Source organism: Centruroides sculpturatus, unplaced genomic scaffold (genome assembly GCF_000671375.1).
Source record: "Centruroides sculpturatus isolate CEXI.00-Female unplaced genomic scaffold, Cexi_2.0 scaffold275, whole genome shotgun sequence".
Classification (NCBI taxonomy): Eukaryota; Metazoa; Arthropoda; class Arachnida; order Scorpiones; family Buthidae; genus Centruroides; species Centruroides sculpturatus.
The window spans coordinates 61,314-78,217 of NW_019384477.1; the positions used below are offsets into that span (position 1 = coordinate 61,314).

General features: G+C 25.4%; 1 protein-coding gene across 1 annotated transcript in view; it reads left to right on the forward strand.

Moving 5' to 3' along the window:
* Nucleotides 1-819: 819 nt before the first annotated feature.
* LOC111621354 (histamine H2 receptor-like) overlaps nucleotides 820-16,904 on the forward strand; it is a 95,582-nt gene continuing 79,497 nt past the window's right edge. Inside the window, exon 1 of the mRNA XM_023363452.1 lies at nucleotides 820-911. Within this exon, the coding sequence (XP_023219220.1) occupies nucleotides 828-911 (84 nt within the window). The 5' untranslated portion in view covers nucleotides 820-827. The remainder of the gene's footprint in view (nucleotides 912-16,904) is intronic.

Consider the following 16,904-nt stretch of genomic DNA (forward strand, 5'->3'; position numbering starts at 1 on the left):
AGAATATAATTAACAAGAGAATAATAGTTATTGTTGAAAATACGTGTAAAACTAGTTCGTTAATTATAGTAAAAAGTTCAAAAAGACATAAACGTCTCTTCACAATTCTTCCTTTTTTTTACACCCCGGGATCCAATAAAATAGTCTGAAGAGGGTCATAGAGTCAACCTTCGAGTCTTTCGTCCGCTTCAATATGCAAAAGATGCTAAAAATCCCTTAGGCGACGGTATAAAGGTCGACTCCATCAACCTCTTCAGACTATTTTATTCGATCCCGAGGTGTGAAAGAAGAATAAATTGTGAAGAGACTTCTATACTTTTTTAGTGTTCATTCCGAATTTGTGAAATTTATTTTTATTACTTACAATTAAATCAAAATTAATCATAAATAATAAAAATAAATTTCATAAATTACTAATAAACATTAAAAAATCACAGAAGTTCCTTCACAATCATGGACTTTTTTAAAAAATATATTTTATTATTTTAATCCTCTAATGGAAAATTCGTATAAAGTATATTTATAAAAATAAANCTGTTATATACAGTATAACAGCTAGGAAAGTAATATACATTTCAATAATAATGATTACGTAATTATAAACAAATAAAATTTTAATTTATTTGTTAAAAGTGATTTTTACTTACTTGACTGTTATATTAATATATAACAAGGGAAAAGTATGGCGATTGGTCAAAAAATGACCTCCACCCCACGAAAATTTTTACATATTTGGAATCTGGAGACATTCAAACGTCGAGAAATGCAAATTAGTTGGAATTTCTTTTTTTGTATGGATGTTTGTGTTTGTTTTTGTATGTGTGTGTATGTATGGGGCACGATTTTTTTCACTCATTTCGAAGCTTCGCTCCTGTGTCTTTTGTCGAAAATTGCTGAAATTTTACAGAGAGGTTTGTATATTAGGGACATTGACGCTTTTAAATTGTTGTGGATAATAGTCGAGGGGGTGGGGAGATAGTGAAGGAGTCATATGTTATATTTCGAGTGGGGTCATTTAAATATAAATATAAAAGGAATTTCATGAAAATATTTAGAATCTGTATTATTAACAATTGCTTTTTTAGAAGTTGATAGAATAAATCCATCATTTAGTGTAAACTGAATTGAATCGTTGTGATGTTTATTCTGATAGTCTATAGGAAAACAATTGGTGATTTAGACTTATTTTCGTCTACTGCTTATAGTGCATACGATATATAAAATTTTTTTAAAACAATCAGATACATCAAGTCATTTGCTGGATTGTTTTTCAAATTGTTTTTCTGGTGGCAGGTGACGTCCAGATGTAAAAACGTATGTAATTCTTGCTTTTATAGAAGCAGATGTCTTCCAAACTTCAGGTAATATCTTAAAAAATGAACTCATAAAAGTTTTTGACTGGGTTGGACTGAAATTACTTTTGAACAATTGTTTTTAAAAAGCAGTTTTCAATAATTAAGTAAAACACGCAATAAATTCATAAACCCGTGAAATGTGGCTTATAAAACAAGATAATAATATCATTTTTTATCAAAAAACTTCAATAATTAGAGCTAAAAACTATATTTTCATCAAGCAAGAAGAATGCTTCTAGATATTTATATGGAATAAATTAATATTGTTTATTCCATTTAATTGAATAAATTGTTTTTTAAGCCATTTTCCAAATAAGTCGCGTGTTAAATATATATATATATATATTATATATTCATAAAATCTCGATAAGAAATTTTTATTTTAAGTCAATTCATTTTTATAATTTCACTGAAAATACAAGCTGAAGGAGGAAAAAAAATGCTTTCCAAATTTGCATAAGCTATTAGTTTTACGTTTTCTCTTTTCTAAGCTGAAGTGAGAATGTAAATAACTTCTCGTAGTTAAATTATATTTCTAGATTTATTTATTAATTGAAGTCGGGACTCATCCATATTACAAATATTTCTTGGATTTTTTTATTAGATAATTTTTCTAATAATATTTTTAACTTCTCCGAAAAAAAAAATGCAGCAATTTCACTTCTAGTCGTTCCCGAAGCTCTTGTTAAGGAAAGTTCTTTAGCTTTTTTTTTTTAATACTTAGTTTAGAATGTGTAGAAGAAAATGAATTTAACCAATCATAACCAGTAGGTTCTGGTATTGAATTAAATTTGTTTTTCATTCTTAATTTTTGTAAATTGTATAGTCAGAGAAGGTAGAAGTTCCTGTTTAATAGAAAACCTGCATTTTCTAGATTTTCAATTTGTCTAGCTAATCGTAGTTTATCTTGATGTATTCAATATTCTATATTGCTTAGTTTTATAATATTGCCGGATATCAATTTTCTACGAAGAATGCTCTGGAATAGTGTAATTTTGAGAAGCTTCTGATGTTTTTATACTTCTATTTTTAATATTTTCAAGTGCTTCTTGGAAAGATGAATGAGATCAGAAACCTCGTTGTTTATTCCTAATTTTATATATATATAATATGTAAATGCATCGATTCTATTATCCTATCTAGAAAAACGAAAATATACTCTACCAAATTTCAATAGTTTAATGAAATTCGTATAAAATATTTGTACTAGAACTTGAATATAAAGGAATCCCTACGACTGAATGATAAAGAAACCTTTAAAAATGTCTAATCATTAATCAAATAATTATAACCTGAATTATATGTAACACAATTGATATAAGTGTATCTTTTGTTTAAAAATTCTTCTTTTAACACAAGTGGAAATAGGTTAAAATAATTATTTTGAAAAATTTATAATTGAATAATTTCTCAACTATTGTTTAATTTTAAAAAATTTCAATTCAGTTCAATGAATATCAAAACGAATTAATTAGTGTCACAAAACGAAATTAATGATATTAAAATATCTTATTGATGTCCAAAGTATAAAATATAATGATCGGGCCATCACCATCGAGATGGAATCTTTGCTAGAATATAATTGAATTTATTATTATTATTATTCAAAGTTTCTGTTTGAATAAATAATAAAACTTTCGAAACAGATAGCCTTTATAGACTAATAGAAAATAAATCTTTTCATAAAAAAAAAATTAAAAACAATAAAGAATACACTTTTTTTCCCATTTTAATATTACTTTAGAAGATTAAATTATTATAATTTCTCCACTTTTATGGTTAGAATCTAAGTGAGAATGTAATCAAATTAATTCGAATTTTTTTTAATAAATGTATAAATTTTATTATCTACAAAAAAATCTAAACATTTTCATTAGTTTTTTTTTTATATAACTTTAATAATAAAAATTAATTAGTAAATCATATTAAATATATCACTTGACAGATAATTCGAAACCATATTAATGAAGTTAGACATGCAAACTTTGAATTAAAAACAATTTTATTCAAGTAATTAATATTTTAATTTATTTAAATAATGATTAAAATAATTAATATTTAAATAAATTAGAAATCTAATTTATTTTTTTCGTTTAAAATTAGGTTTTTATTAAAATTATAGGCCTATATTAAAAACAAATCAAAAAAATATATACATTAAGATAGATTTATATTAAAAATACACGTTAAAATAAACTTTAAAAATTTTAATTTTTATACATTGGACTTCAATATTTAAAATTTTGATGTGTTTTTTTAACTTTAAAATGCAATTAAATGGATGCATTTTTTCTGTTTTTGTTTATTGATGATTCATTTCAATATAGAGTTTCAGGTTGAAAATACTTTATTTAATACTACATTTTAATTAATAATGATATAAAATTTGAACCTTTTTCGTTTAAAATAATCTAAATATCAATATCTTCTATACAGGGTTATTCAAAAAGTACATCAGAGAATGCTTATTCACATACCACGTATGTATGAACCATACGCTGTTAGGGAGGCAAATAATTTATCAAGGTATACCGTACAGTAAATTATTGTTAATTATTTAATTAATGTCTAAATTAATAAACTACGGTATTTACACTGTAAATTACTTATCTCCCTAACGGCATCCCCATATGGAAGCATTCTCTGATGCGTTATATTTGAACAATCCTGTATATTTTCTATAGAGTGAGTACGTAAGGCTAAAATTATTTTAAAGAGATTGTCTCTATAAAATTTAACAATTCTCGTAAGAATTATTAGAGATATTTCCAGCATAAACATTCAAACTAAATTATGTGTAAAATAGCTACAATGTTATCTTTAATTCATACAAAACATACTTTTTCTTATTCAAATTAATAACATATGAATTTTATTACATTATATAAATTACTATATCACTAAATTTATGTTTAATTTATTAAAATGTAAACTCTTCTTTATTTAATTAATCTTGTTTCCTTCTGTATGACAGTGTTTACCGAGTGGAGAAACTCGGAATACTATTGGCATACCAGCGTTGTAATTTCCATAATATCTCAATTAGAATTAATACAGTGGATAGTAGGCCCGAATATTTCACTAAACATACATCACTGGAACATTTTATGGGATTCTTTCAGACGTCGTAAACAAGATAATTTTGATTACAGTTTAACAGTAATCTAACAATAGAATCGATTTAAAAATAAAAATTAATTTAATAATAAATTAAAAAGGTTAATGTTGATAATTAATTATATATAATTATTATAAAAATTATGCTTTAAAGGCAAGATATAAAACTCCACCCCAAGTTTTTTTCTTATTATCTTATTATCCTAACAACATCAACGTCTCCGATAAGATAATTAATTTTCAAATAATATATATTTCGACTCAATTAAGGATAATTTATTGTTTATCATATCTTATCTATCTATTAAGAATAACAATTAATAAAAGGAATAATTACACTCAAAGTTTTATTAAAAACTTGCGAAGTTATTGCTACTAAAGAATATTTTTTAATTAACTTATTTAATTAAAACAATTGTTAATATTACTAAAATTATGTGGTCAAGTTATTATAAAGTGTAAAAAAAAATCAATAAAGTTATTTTTTATTTTATTTTTTTTTGTGGTTTATTACTTTAAATTCTATTATGCGACGTAATAAAAAAAATGCAAAGAAAAAACCTGCAATGTCAAAAATCACATTAACTTTTTACGTGTAATAAATTACACAGGTATGAATTTTCTATTTTTAGATATAATAAATCTAGTTTAAATATTTAATACTGAAAAAATATGTCTTATATTTTATATATATATATAAAATATATTGATGGTTATTACGTCAATAAATCTAAATTTAAAAAGATGAGAGTAAAAATTTAGTTTAGCTAACGAAATTTATATTTAGCATCATCCACTCCGAAGATAAGAAAGTAAAATTAAAATAATAATAATAATAATTTAAAAAAAAATAGAATTAAAATTAATTAAGTTTTAATCTTTAAATAAAATTATTAAATTAATTAATAGCGTTTAATTTATTAGTCATCCTTCAATTTTAAATGAACGATTCGTTGAAACGTATTAAGAACGATGAATTATACTTTACAATTAGGAAAATTAGTTACGGTCAGATTGAGAAGATCGATTGAATTAAAAGACATTAAAAAGTTTTAATTAAAAGCTTTGTTATAGTTATCAGAAAACAATTAACTGTTCCACATTTTTTTTATTTCTATTTTTCTTGTGATGTTCCTGTTACTTCCTTTCTTGAATAATTTTTCGAATTAAAAAGAAAAATCCAGTTAAATTTACAAGGGAAAAAAAATAAAAAATAAAATTAAAATTAACTATATTTAAACTAAATTTAATTTAATTTAATTTAATTTTTTTTTTTTCGAACATCCTGTATATTTCTTTATAAAATATAGAAAGGATGCTGAAGATGAAAGTAAACAAGATGGAATTTTCTCTTGTAGTTTGGTATCTTAGTAATGTCAGGGAATTAATTTTAGCAGTCAATCTTTGAACCGAATATCGCACTTCACTTTGCTATTTATCGCCCAGCCTTTTGCATATGGCTATATTTAGCTCTTGTGTTGTATTCAATAGTATAACCCAAGTATAGCTATTGATTATGGCACGACAGAGTATTTACAGAAAATTGACATCGCTCTTGTCAAAAAGATCATTATCTTCCGGTTTTTCTTCCGTGTTAAATCTGTTCTGGCATCCCATTATTATTTTTCTTCGGATAGGATTTGAATTAATACTATAAGAGCAAAATAACTACGATTCGAAAATGTCCGAAAGGTTAATCCGGTGTATGACGTCAAAACTCACGTCACGTTTTCGATTAATTTCTTGAATTATTGGTTGTATCGTCTATTGACTGCAGGCGTTAAGATTTAAATTATCGTATCCCATCCTTGACGGAATTATTTCATTAATATTGATCTCAAAGCGTTACTTTGATCATAATTAAATTCGGAATAATTGATGACTAAATTTTCTCCGTAATTGTAGATTAAAAATTCGATTTATCTCTCTAATGCAAAGGAATTACATCTTTCTTCATATTGCATTACCATTTTTTCTTATTTCTTAAATATTCTATTGATCTTAAAGTGTTTATAAATGTGATGTAAATATTAATAAATAAAGAAAAATATCAGATTTTTAGCCTTACAATTTAATTTTATTCTATGCGTATTTAGTGAGGAATATGTGCGAAGTATATAATACGTATACACACACACATATATATATAACCAACACATCGATTACTCATATAAATTCTCCACAAATCCCAATATTCTTTTGTTGACGTAAGAAGGTTAAAGAGCAAATCAGGAGAAGCCTGTCTGGAGAAAAATCGATGCAGAGGAGGGATGTGAAAAGGAATGTCGAGATATTTTGGCTTCTGTTATATCTGTTTACTACAATAGAACTCGTTATGCCACACAGTAACCTTTCGCTTAAGTGATTTATTGAAAATAGATCTTTATATGTGTATTATATATATATATATATAATAATGGAAAATTTCCACGCTTCATTTTAAAACTTGGTTAGTTGAAGAGGTAGATGACCTTCCAGCTTATTCTATTTTTACATCTATACTTCGATTTCTAGATTTACTTCACTTTTTTTTTAAATTGAAAAACGATTTCATATTAAAATTCTGAGATTCTTCGAACAAATTTTTATTTTAATTTTTATTATTTTTTTCTCGAAAATTTATTTAACCACTATTACAAAAAAATAAACGTGTGTAAACAGTTTATTTAAGAGTGAATTATCGAATAAGTTAGTTGTTAAAATTCCATTATCTGACGATTTATATCCCCACACGTTACACACACACGTTACGATAGAGATAATAGCGTTACATATAAACATTAACATTATAATTTTCTAATATGTTTATATTTAATGTAATATTTTAATTTTAATTTGGAAAAATTACATTTAATTAAATCAACTCGACCCTTTAAATAATTTTCTGTTGATTATTTTCCATCTATCTTTTCCAATTTCTTTCTTCGGGTGGGTCATTTATCACTTCTTTTCTCATTCCTACCTCTAGTTTACTCCTCTTCTATTGCTTTCATTAGCATGTAAGTGACTTCCTATGACGTCATTTGCTTGCAGCTAAGTACCTTCTTTTAGAATAATCAAATGCGTCTATTTACATCTATTTAGATAACTAAAGGAAGGACCTATACATATAATATGAATTAAATTTCTTATTTAGTTATTCATAAATCATATTAAAAATAAATATCCCGATTTTCATCTTTCGTTAATTAATAATTTACGAAGAAAATAAGGATTTTAAACAATATTTTAACAATAGAAATAATGTACAGTATATTAAGAAAAATTATACGTTGTCATAAATGTACATTTTTTTGAATTATTTGTACAATTCTTTTTGTATTTTATAAGGAGTTAATTTGCTGAATTTCAAATAGAATTTTTTTTTTTTTTTTTTTTTAAAGTTTCTCCAAATGTCGAAAGTATAGGTCATACGTAAACACATTTAAAAGTTTCTTTGGAAGCATCTTGCAAAATAAATATTTCATAACAAAAACTTTCGAAGAATTTTAGAATTTAACGAGATTTTGAAAACGAACTTAACGTCGAAATCAAAAGAAAAATATAAAATATTATTATCGATTAATTCGAACGTTTTTTGATGCTGATAGATAAAATGAACACGATAAAGTTGAATGTAAATGAAAAACTGTGCAAAGCTTTACCGGGAGTCTATATTGTGTAAATATAATAGTTGGAAGGCTATATATAGTCTATCAACATCTGAAGAGAGAGGAAAAAAAAAAAAAAGAAGTATTGAGTAAATCTGACGAGTCACCTGATGGGAATCGATCTCGTTAGTTTCCGAAATACACTTCAACACCTAGTGGTCCACTAATGAAGCCACCTGAAAGAACAGATGATCAGGACACTTTTTTTTCTTGAAAATGTCCTCGTCTCTTTTTAATTTCTTTAATTAAATAAGTTAAAGCTTTTCTAACGTTCCGATTTGTATTCTTTTAACTAATACGATCATATTAGTTATTTATTTAAATACTTAGTCTAATTTTACTTTCCTCACCCTTATGTATATAACGTGGGAAAGTATTGCAATTTTGTCAAATTTCATTTTCCGGATTTCTTACAAATTTTTATGTTTTCAGATTCCTAAACCCAAAAAGTAAGAGAGAAAACTTTGTGTATATAAGGGACATTGATGCTATTAAAGTTTGGTGGTTAAAAGTCGAGTGAGTGAAAAGATACAAGAAGGTCATTTGTTATATCTCGAACGGGATCGGATATAATGAAAATTTTACTTATTATTGGCATTTACAATATTTTTAGAAACTCATTTCTTCCCTCAAAATTAAGACATTTTTTCCCCTTTTATAATAATAGATAATATGAAAGTCAATTTTTAATACCATCTCATAACAAATGGCGCCACGCAACTTTTTAACTTTGACCAATTGTTATAGTGTTTTTAAAACTTAAAAATCTCCGTTAAAAAATATTTTTCATAATTCATCAAAATTGCTCCTTTTAAGCTATTATTATTATTATTATTTAAATTTTATATCCTAGTATAATTGAAAATTATAGGAATTCCTAATGGTCTCTTTAACCTCCTTTTCGAGTGAGGAAAATCGAGTAAGAGCCCTTGCTAGCTTTTTGAAATATATTAAGTGCTTATACTGTGTTATATAACCGAATTGTTATACGAAAGGTTAAATATCAAAAAGCTATACAACGTTCTGTTTATTCCGGAAATATGACTGTAAAAGCTTGTTCACTTTATTGTTAGAGAAACAATATTTGATGTGCCGTGCAAGCCTTCGTTTGTAATTCTACTACTCCAAATAGAAACTAGAGTCTGCTGCAATGTCATATTTAATTGCAATGTGTAGGTTGCTAGAATCAACATTATCAGTCGCCTCTTTCTCCTATACATTATTTAACACGCATTTAAATCATCAGTTAAAATTTAGAAGTATTTACTATTATCTACTTTGGACCATTTCACAATTATTTTTTCCAAATACTTAGTTCATTAATAATAATAACTGTGATTATACAAAGAGATATTTTAAACTTTTTAATGTAGTTCGAGACGAATTGATAAGATATGTGATAGCTATTTATAAAACATTTTAAGATACAATTATATATTAAATTTTAGTTTTCAGGAATTTTTAATAATTAGCTTAGCTTCGTTTGTCATTTTTTCCTGTAATATTATTCATTGTTTTAATGATAGAATTACAACAGGATCAAGTAGGAAGATCCTACCAGTAGGATACCAATATTCCATAAGCTGGTAGGATGGCCGGGGAGAGAATTATTTAAATAGAAAGACGGTGAATCAAGGTCACTATTGGAAAAATGTGAATCTTGGCATATTAAAAATATATAAAATTCTATAGGTATCATTGTGAAAAAGTATTATAAGACGAACAATTATTTATTGTGACATTGTCACCTTGCCGGTCTGCAATTTTTCGTACAATGCTATCGATTTTAGTAGTGTCTTGCCCCCGTGCATTATACTTTCTCTGTTAACAATAAAGGCATTCTGGTCATCTATACAACCCCGTTCAGGATAAAACTTTTGAATTGAAATAACGTAACTTCCTGTCCAAACAGGCAAGTTGTATATAGTTAGTCCGGCCCTCTTGCCTCTAAGCTTTCCATATCTAGTCTCGACTTTCATCCGTCTAATTTCTTTATTGAGATTAAGGAAAAACAGACAGCAGACAGACGTCAGTGGGAATTTATAGGTCTGAAATTTTTGAAAATTGTAGCTTAATAATCCTCTAGTTTTCATCAGTCGACATGGATTGTATTTTTCTCCCATCTGAATACCAGATTACTCATGTATAATGAATGGGTTCAAGTATAAAATAATAATCTTTCGTTGTATATTTTGCTGTTGCTTCAAAACTTAAACTACAAGATGAGATATAGTTCATCCCGCTGGCATGCTTCATTACTGTACAATAAAGCGATTAAAATCATCCTACCGGACGGATGATCGATCCTACGGATAAGATGCTGTTCATTCTATCAGTAAGCTCTCTTTATATAACTTTATATAATAGATAAACAATATAAAATTATAGTATTATTGCTAAAAAAGTCAACATAAATTACTGTACAGTTACTTCGTTTTAATATTTGACAGCTTATTTTAATTATCTTTAGGATATAAATAAATTTGATTATTGATGTCATTCTACTTTCACAACTAACAATGTGATTTATTTACTGTTTTTACTTTTCTAGTTCTTATATAAAACAAATAGAAAGTATAGCGATCAGTCAAAAATGACCCACTCCAAGATTTTTACATTTTTTGGACTCGGGAGACCTTGAAACGTCGAGAAATGGAAAAAAAGTTAGGATTTTTTCTTGTATATATGGATGTTTGTATGTGCGGGGAGAATACGATTTCGTTCACCCTCTTTGAAGTTTAATAACTCCTTTACTTTTTGTCAAAAATTTCTGAAATTTTTCAGGGAATTTTGTATATTAGGAGGATTGATGCTATTACATTTTGGAGGTTAAAGGTCGAGGAGGTGGGAAGATAGACGGGGGGGTCGTTTGCCATATCTTGAGTAAGGTCGGACATAATGATGATTTTACTCGTTATTAGCATTTACAAATTTTTATAAAACTCGTCCCTACCCTCAAAATTAAGCATTTTACCATTTTATAATAATTAATAATCATAATATATAGATTTGAGAAACAATGAGGTTAGCTAACTTCTCTATACCTTAAAGAAATAATTAGTTAAAACTGAAAATAAAGATGAACTTTTTTTTAATATAAAATTTATTATCGACTACCACTTTAAGTCCAACGTAGATCTCTATTCAGGTCCTTAACTGTATATTTTGTTCAACGTTAAGGATCAGAATGTCTTCTACACACAGGGATCTTCAATATAGAACCCTATTCACGCCCTTAACAGCATGTAAAATTGTTTGTCAGAAATAAACTTTAATGCCGAAGAGAGTGTTAATTTCTGTTTTGAACAATTTGAGGATCGAATAAATTAAAGGCAAGATACTTAATTATTATAATTACTTGTCCATACTTGAAAATTCTTAAAAATTTTAAATATTAAAAGTAACTTCATTGTAATTAATTAAATAACTACAATAATTATTCCATCAGTGAAAGTTACGCTGGTTATTATTTATTATTATCAGATTGTTGAAAAAAATGAGGAAGAAAAATAAGTTAAGCTGTGTCAGGAAAGTAATATTCAAAAAATTTAGTGAAATCTATTGTACTTTTTTTTCCAAAAAAAGAATCTTTTATGGAATATTCTGTAGTTGAAATATGGTTTATCATTGAAATTAATGTTAATTTTAAAAAATTGTAAACAATATTTTAAAATGTTTCGATAGAATTAATGTTTACAAAATTCCATGTTTATTGAATAATTTTAGAATATTACAATTGTTTATCATAGAAATAATTAAAGCGATGTTGTCATATAATATAATTAATGTACTAAAATAATTATATGATCATTTATTAGCAAACAATTATTAATTAATTGAAATATTTTAATATTTAAATTTGAATAAATAGAAAGGNATTTTTTTTTTTTATTCTTTCTTTACTAAGAAATTCATCCACAGTGAAGGATAGACAGAAAGATAGAGAGTTGTACATGTCTTTTATATCCGGATTATAATACTCTAGAGTTTAGAACATCGATATTGTCGAGATTGTAAGTTTACAATAAAGTGAGAATATTCTACCTTATACATTCTGAATTTAGAATACATTCTCATTTTGTAAGATCGCGAATATAAAAGAGGATTTTAAATTTTGTCAACTACAAGAAATATTTCTTATTCAGCATATCATTATTTTTGTCGAATGTAAAGTCTTAAATAGCATATTATATTTGGATTATTTTACAGTTTTAAATATATAGAGTTCCGTTTTTAATAAATTTTATATATAATTTGTTTTAATCTTATCTAAATTTCGTATAAATAATAGTAGAAATTGCACTGTTTGTTTGTTTTTGCCTTGTTTCGGAGAATCTGTCGATGGAGATGAGTTCGGGGAGGATTTTCTATGTTAAACTGGCCATATTTACGTGTAACAATCGTAAAAAAATCCGGGAAACTCCACGTTATTACTCTTTGTTGAGGCACGAACCGACGACAAGTAAGAAATTATGATGGAACTTCAATAACAAATTCGAGATTTTCATGCTTAGATATTCTTTAAATTTAAGCCTTTGTTTTTGATTGTCCTGTCTGATTTGATCGTAAAATTTATCGAAAACATTGATATATAGAGACAATACTTTAAAGTATCATCAAAGACTAAGTTCAGTACCATAATTCTTCAATGCCGTTGTTGTCATTGAAAAAGTCTTCTCTATTTCGATATCGATATCGAGTGACTCATAAAAATTGTTTCCTGTAAAATATATTTTTATTATTATTATGTTTATTAAAATATCAAAAAAAGAAAAACAAGAAATTTTATTATTTTTAAAATACAATTTTAAAGTATTAAATTATAATTATATTTGTTATTGATTTAAATAATTAAAGCTGTAATAAAGAATGAAGAGTTTCCTTCTTATATAACAAGTTTACTTTATTTTTAAAATGGTAATAAACAAATTAAGTGCGTTATGATTAATGCTTTCATATCACAGTATATTCACTTAAAGGCATATTATAATGGTCTTAAATATAATAAAACTAATCAATTAATTATGATTAACTAATTCAAACTCGTAGAAGAACCTTGTTTAGAAGATACGTATAAGTTTTTAACACGTATATTTACTCAATTTACAGAATTTTAATTTAATTTTATTTGATATAATATATATTTTATAGATTAAATTTATCAGATTAAAATTATAAATATTTAAAATAATTTTTCTTGGTTAATTTCAAGAGACACAGCACGTAAAAAACATCGTTTAGTTACTGTAACATCGTCACAATGCGGGCTGATATTTTAATACTTTAATTTAGAAAATCACGTCACTTCCGGCCCACACGGGAATTCGTATATAACAGTCGACCCCCCCATAACACTGTTGATAATTCCGTTTTAGATGAATTCCATGTTGTACGAGTCACTTAGATTTTACAAATACGTGAGCCGTTCACAGCCCAGCTCACGTATTTGTAAAATCTAAGTGACTCGTACAACATGGAATTCATATAAAACGGAATTATCAACAGTGTTATAGGTGGGTCGACTGTAATTAAATTGAGACTGATCTCAATTTTCATCTATCTGACTACAGATTAAGGAAGAATAGACTGACAGACGAACGGACGGACGACAGTGAAAAATCTATAATTCTATAAATTTGGAAATTGCTGACCAATGAGATAAATTTTTGTATATAGTAATTATAATTAATTAACTTCATCTAATAGGAACTTTTAACATTTAGAAAAATCGTTACTTAAGCTTAGTAAATATTTACAAATTGCCTTTAAATCAACAAAATTACAAATGTTTGTATCTAAAAGCTTGTTTATTTAATTTAAAAATTTCAGTGTTCGATTCATCTTGTTAGAAAGAGAGAGAGAGAAAATGATTCTTATGACCGAAATACATAATTTAATCAAGTAGCTTTTTTAGAAAGGAGATAAGAAAATGTTTGTAAAGCTTAAAATATTTTAAAAGTGTTTTAAATTAATTATTTTATTCTCTTCTAACGTCTCATTAATTTTTAATTGTCATATAAAAAAAAAGACTTTCATTCTTCGGAATAATTCAATAAATAGAAATTTCCATGTATAATTAATTTCTTAAAACGTTAAATTTAGAAATAAGTTTTTGAAAAATGAAAGTATATAAAAGTTTAGAATGGATCCTATATGTGAAACGTTTCTGATCTAAATCATATATTTAAGCGGCATTTATCCAGTCGAGCAAGAAATAAAGTGCTGTGTCAACTCCATGTTTTTCTCTCTCCCTGTGTGTGTTTGTGTGTGTGAAAGCATGAATTTCCTCACTACTCCAATGGACGTATCTAAGAATCTAATGTGTAGCCAGCGAATTTTTAATACTTTAATAATTTTAATTAGCCTCGTAAATGATCGAAGACATCCAATTTGTAAATTTTTCGTCAACGAAAGTGTAAGCAGACAAGTTTCATAATTTATAAAATATTTAGATGGAGATTTATTGAGGTTAACGTTTGTTGACCGTTAAATGACAATTCAACAAAAAAACATTTTCAAACTATTGACATCATATATCATTCCCAAGTTGAAGAAATTCTTTCCTCGCTCGAAATGTGCTCAGTTATAGCAAATCGAATATATATATTTTTAAAAAAAAAATGTATATCTTTATGTTCAATTTTAAACACATATACATATTGTAAGAAGGAAAATTTATTTTTTTTTTAATTTTTTTTTATTTATTTACGAAAATAAAATCGTGTTTTTATTCGGTATATCATAAATTTTCTCTTTTAATTATTATTATAAATATATTTAATTGATAACTGCTAAACTGTAAATAAAAAATTATGAAAAGAATCTCATCTATCATAGTAATTAGAGATAATTACTGTTCATAAATTACTCTCTCTCTCTCGGAGAAAATTGCATAATAAACATTGCAAGGTTACTTACTGACTTCGAATGATTGTAATTTAAATATGTTCGACAGAAAATTTATACATTTCTGCTTATTTTCCTTTCGTAACAACTTACGAAATGCATTTTACACTTTTATATTATTTGTTATTCTATGTTTTCGAGTGATTTTTCGTAACAAGAAATACATTATTTGTAATAAATAAACTTTAACTTTATTTAAATATTCTCATTTTATAACTTATAATAAGATTTTTTTTTAAAATAAAGAACCCGCTTACGTTTAAATAGCTTAAAAATTTATTACTTTTTACATTTCCTATAGTGTTTTTAGTAGTAAATAACTTAAATCTGGTGATTTATTTTAATGAAATTTTAACTGATATATATATTTTTAAAGTAGAAAAATTTATAGTTAACTCTTCAATAGTTATTTTAATTTATTTTTTTAAAAAAAAAAGCAGTTTATTTACTTTTTTAAAAGAATTTTCTTTTACAAAAATCTGTGTTTAGAAAGGGGAGAAAAAAATAAAAAATAAAAATGTTTGGCGCTTAATGCAAAAATTCAAACTGACCTTTATGAGTATTTAATGATACTTAAGGTTTTACGTTAGAAATTGTTATTAAAAATACATTTTATTTTAAGAAAAATTAATATTTAAAAATAATAAACATATATATTCTTTAATTGAAAACATTTAAATTATTCGATGGTTGATGTGCAAATTTAAAATAATTATATAAAGTGTTGAGATGTTTTCATTTAATTAATGAAAAATTCGATTTATTTATTTATTTATTTAGAAAAAAATCGCTTTATAACTCTTATGAATTTAATTTTATTGTAAAAAAAAAGAAAGGAACCGTTTTAAAATGATATATGTAAATTTTTATCGAAGGAAAAATATATATATATATATATATATATTTAATATTGATTTTAATAAATATAACATAGCGAATGGCTATCAAAATAAATCATGATGATATTTCTAAATTATCATTATCTATTTGTAATCAGATTGCATTTGGATGATATGATAATTTTACTACTTCGAAAAATCTTGCTTTTTTTTCTTTTTTTTAATAAAATAAAATTAAAAAAAGAAAGGAAAAATCGATACGTCAGAAGGCATCGCATTCTCTTCTTGTAGGAGTTGCTCGATTCAGATAAATTCTTTGACAATTTTTATACTTATTTTACTTACGATATATCAAGAACAGATTAAGAACAACTTTCGACGCCATTTTTATTGATTTGCTTCAATCTATTAAAATTATTTTAAGTTTATATAATATCAAATTTGTAATGGAAAATGTCGTCTAAATCGATAGAACAAGAACTATTTTATAAATTCGTACGGCATTAATGTTTGAAGTTTTAAATAAAACATCAATTAGTATTTAATACCTTTCGACGGTTTTAAGTAGAAAACGTATAAATTTATATCATTCGTTAAAGTTGTTTACTTTAAAAGCATTGCCGAGAAAAATCGATGAAGTATATGGTTAAAAGTCTCTATACACGAGTTTCTCCATTTCATTTGAAGTTCTGGCATCTTATATAACGTAACATTACCTTTCTACATGCGAAAAAAAACTCCCTCTTATATTTACTGTATACTGTGACAGTATAAGTGTAAAAATGTACGGTTTTCTCCTTGAAATAATATAAAAATTATAAAATAAAAATAATTAATTAATGTTTATATGAAGAATTTGTATGTAGTGTCTGCCANAACCCACGAAAGAATTTTTCCATATAAATTTTTCGAAAATCTTTGAATATTTTAATATTATCAAATTGGCATCTTGTGAAATTTTGATAAGTAACCAGAAAATATTTTTTTAAAAAAATAATAATAATTTAATGCATTTTATAGATTTTATCACTTTTTAG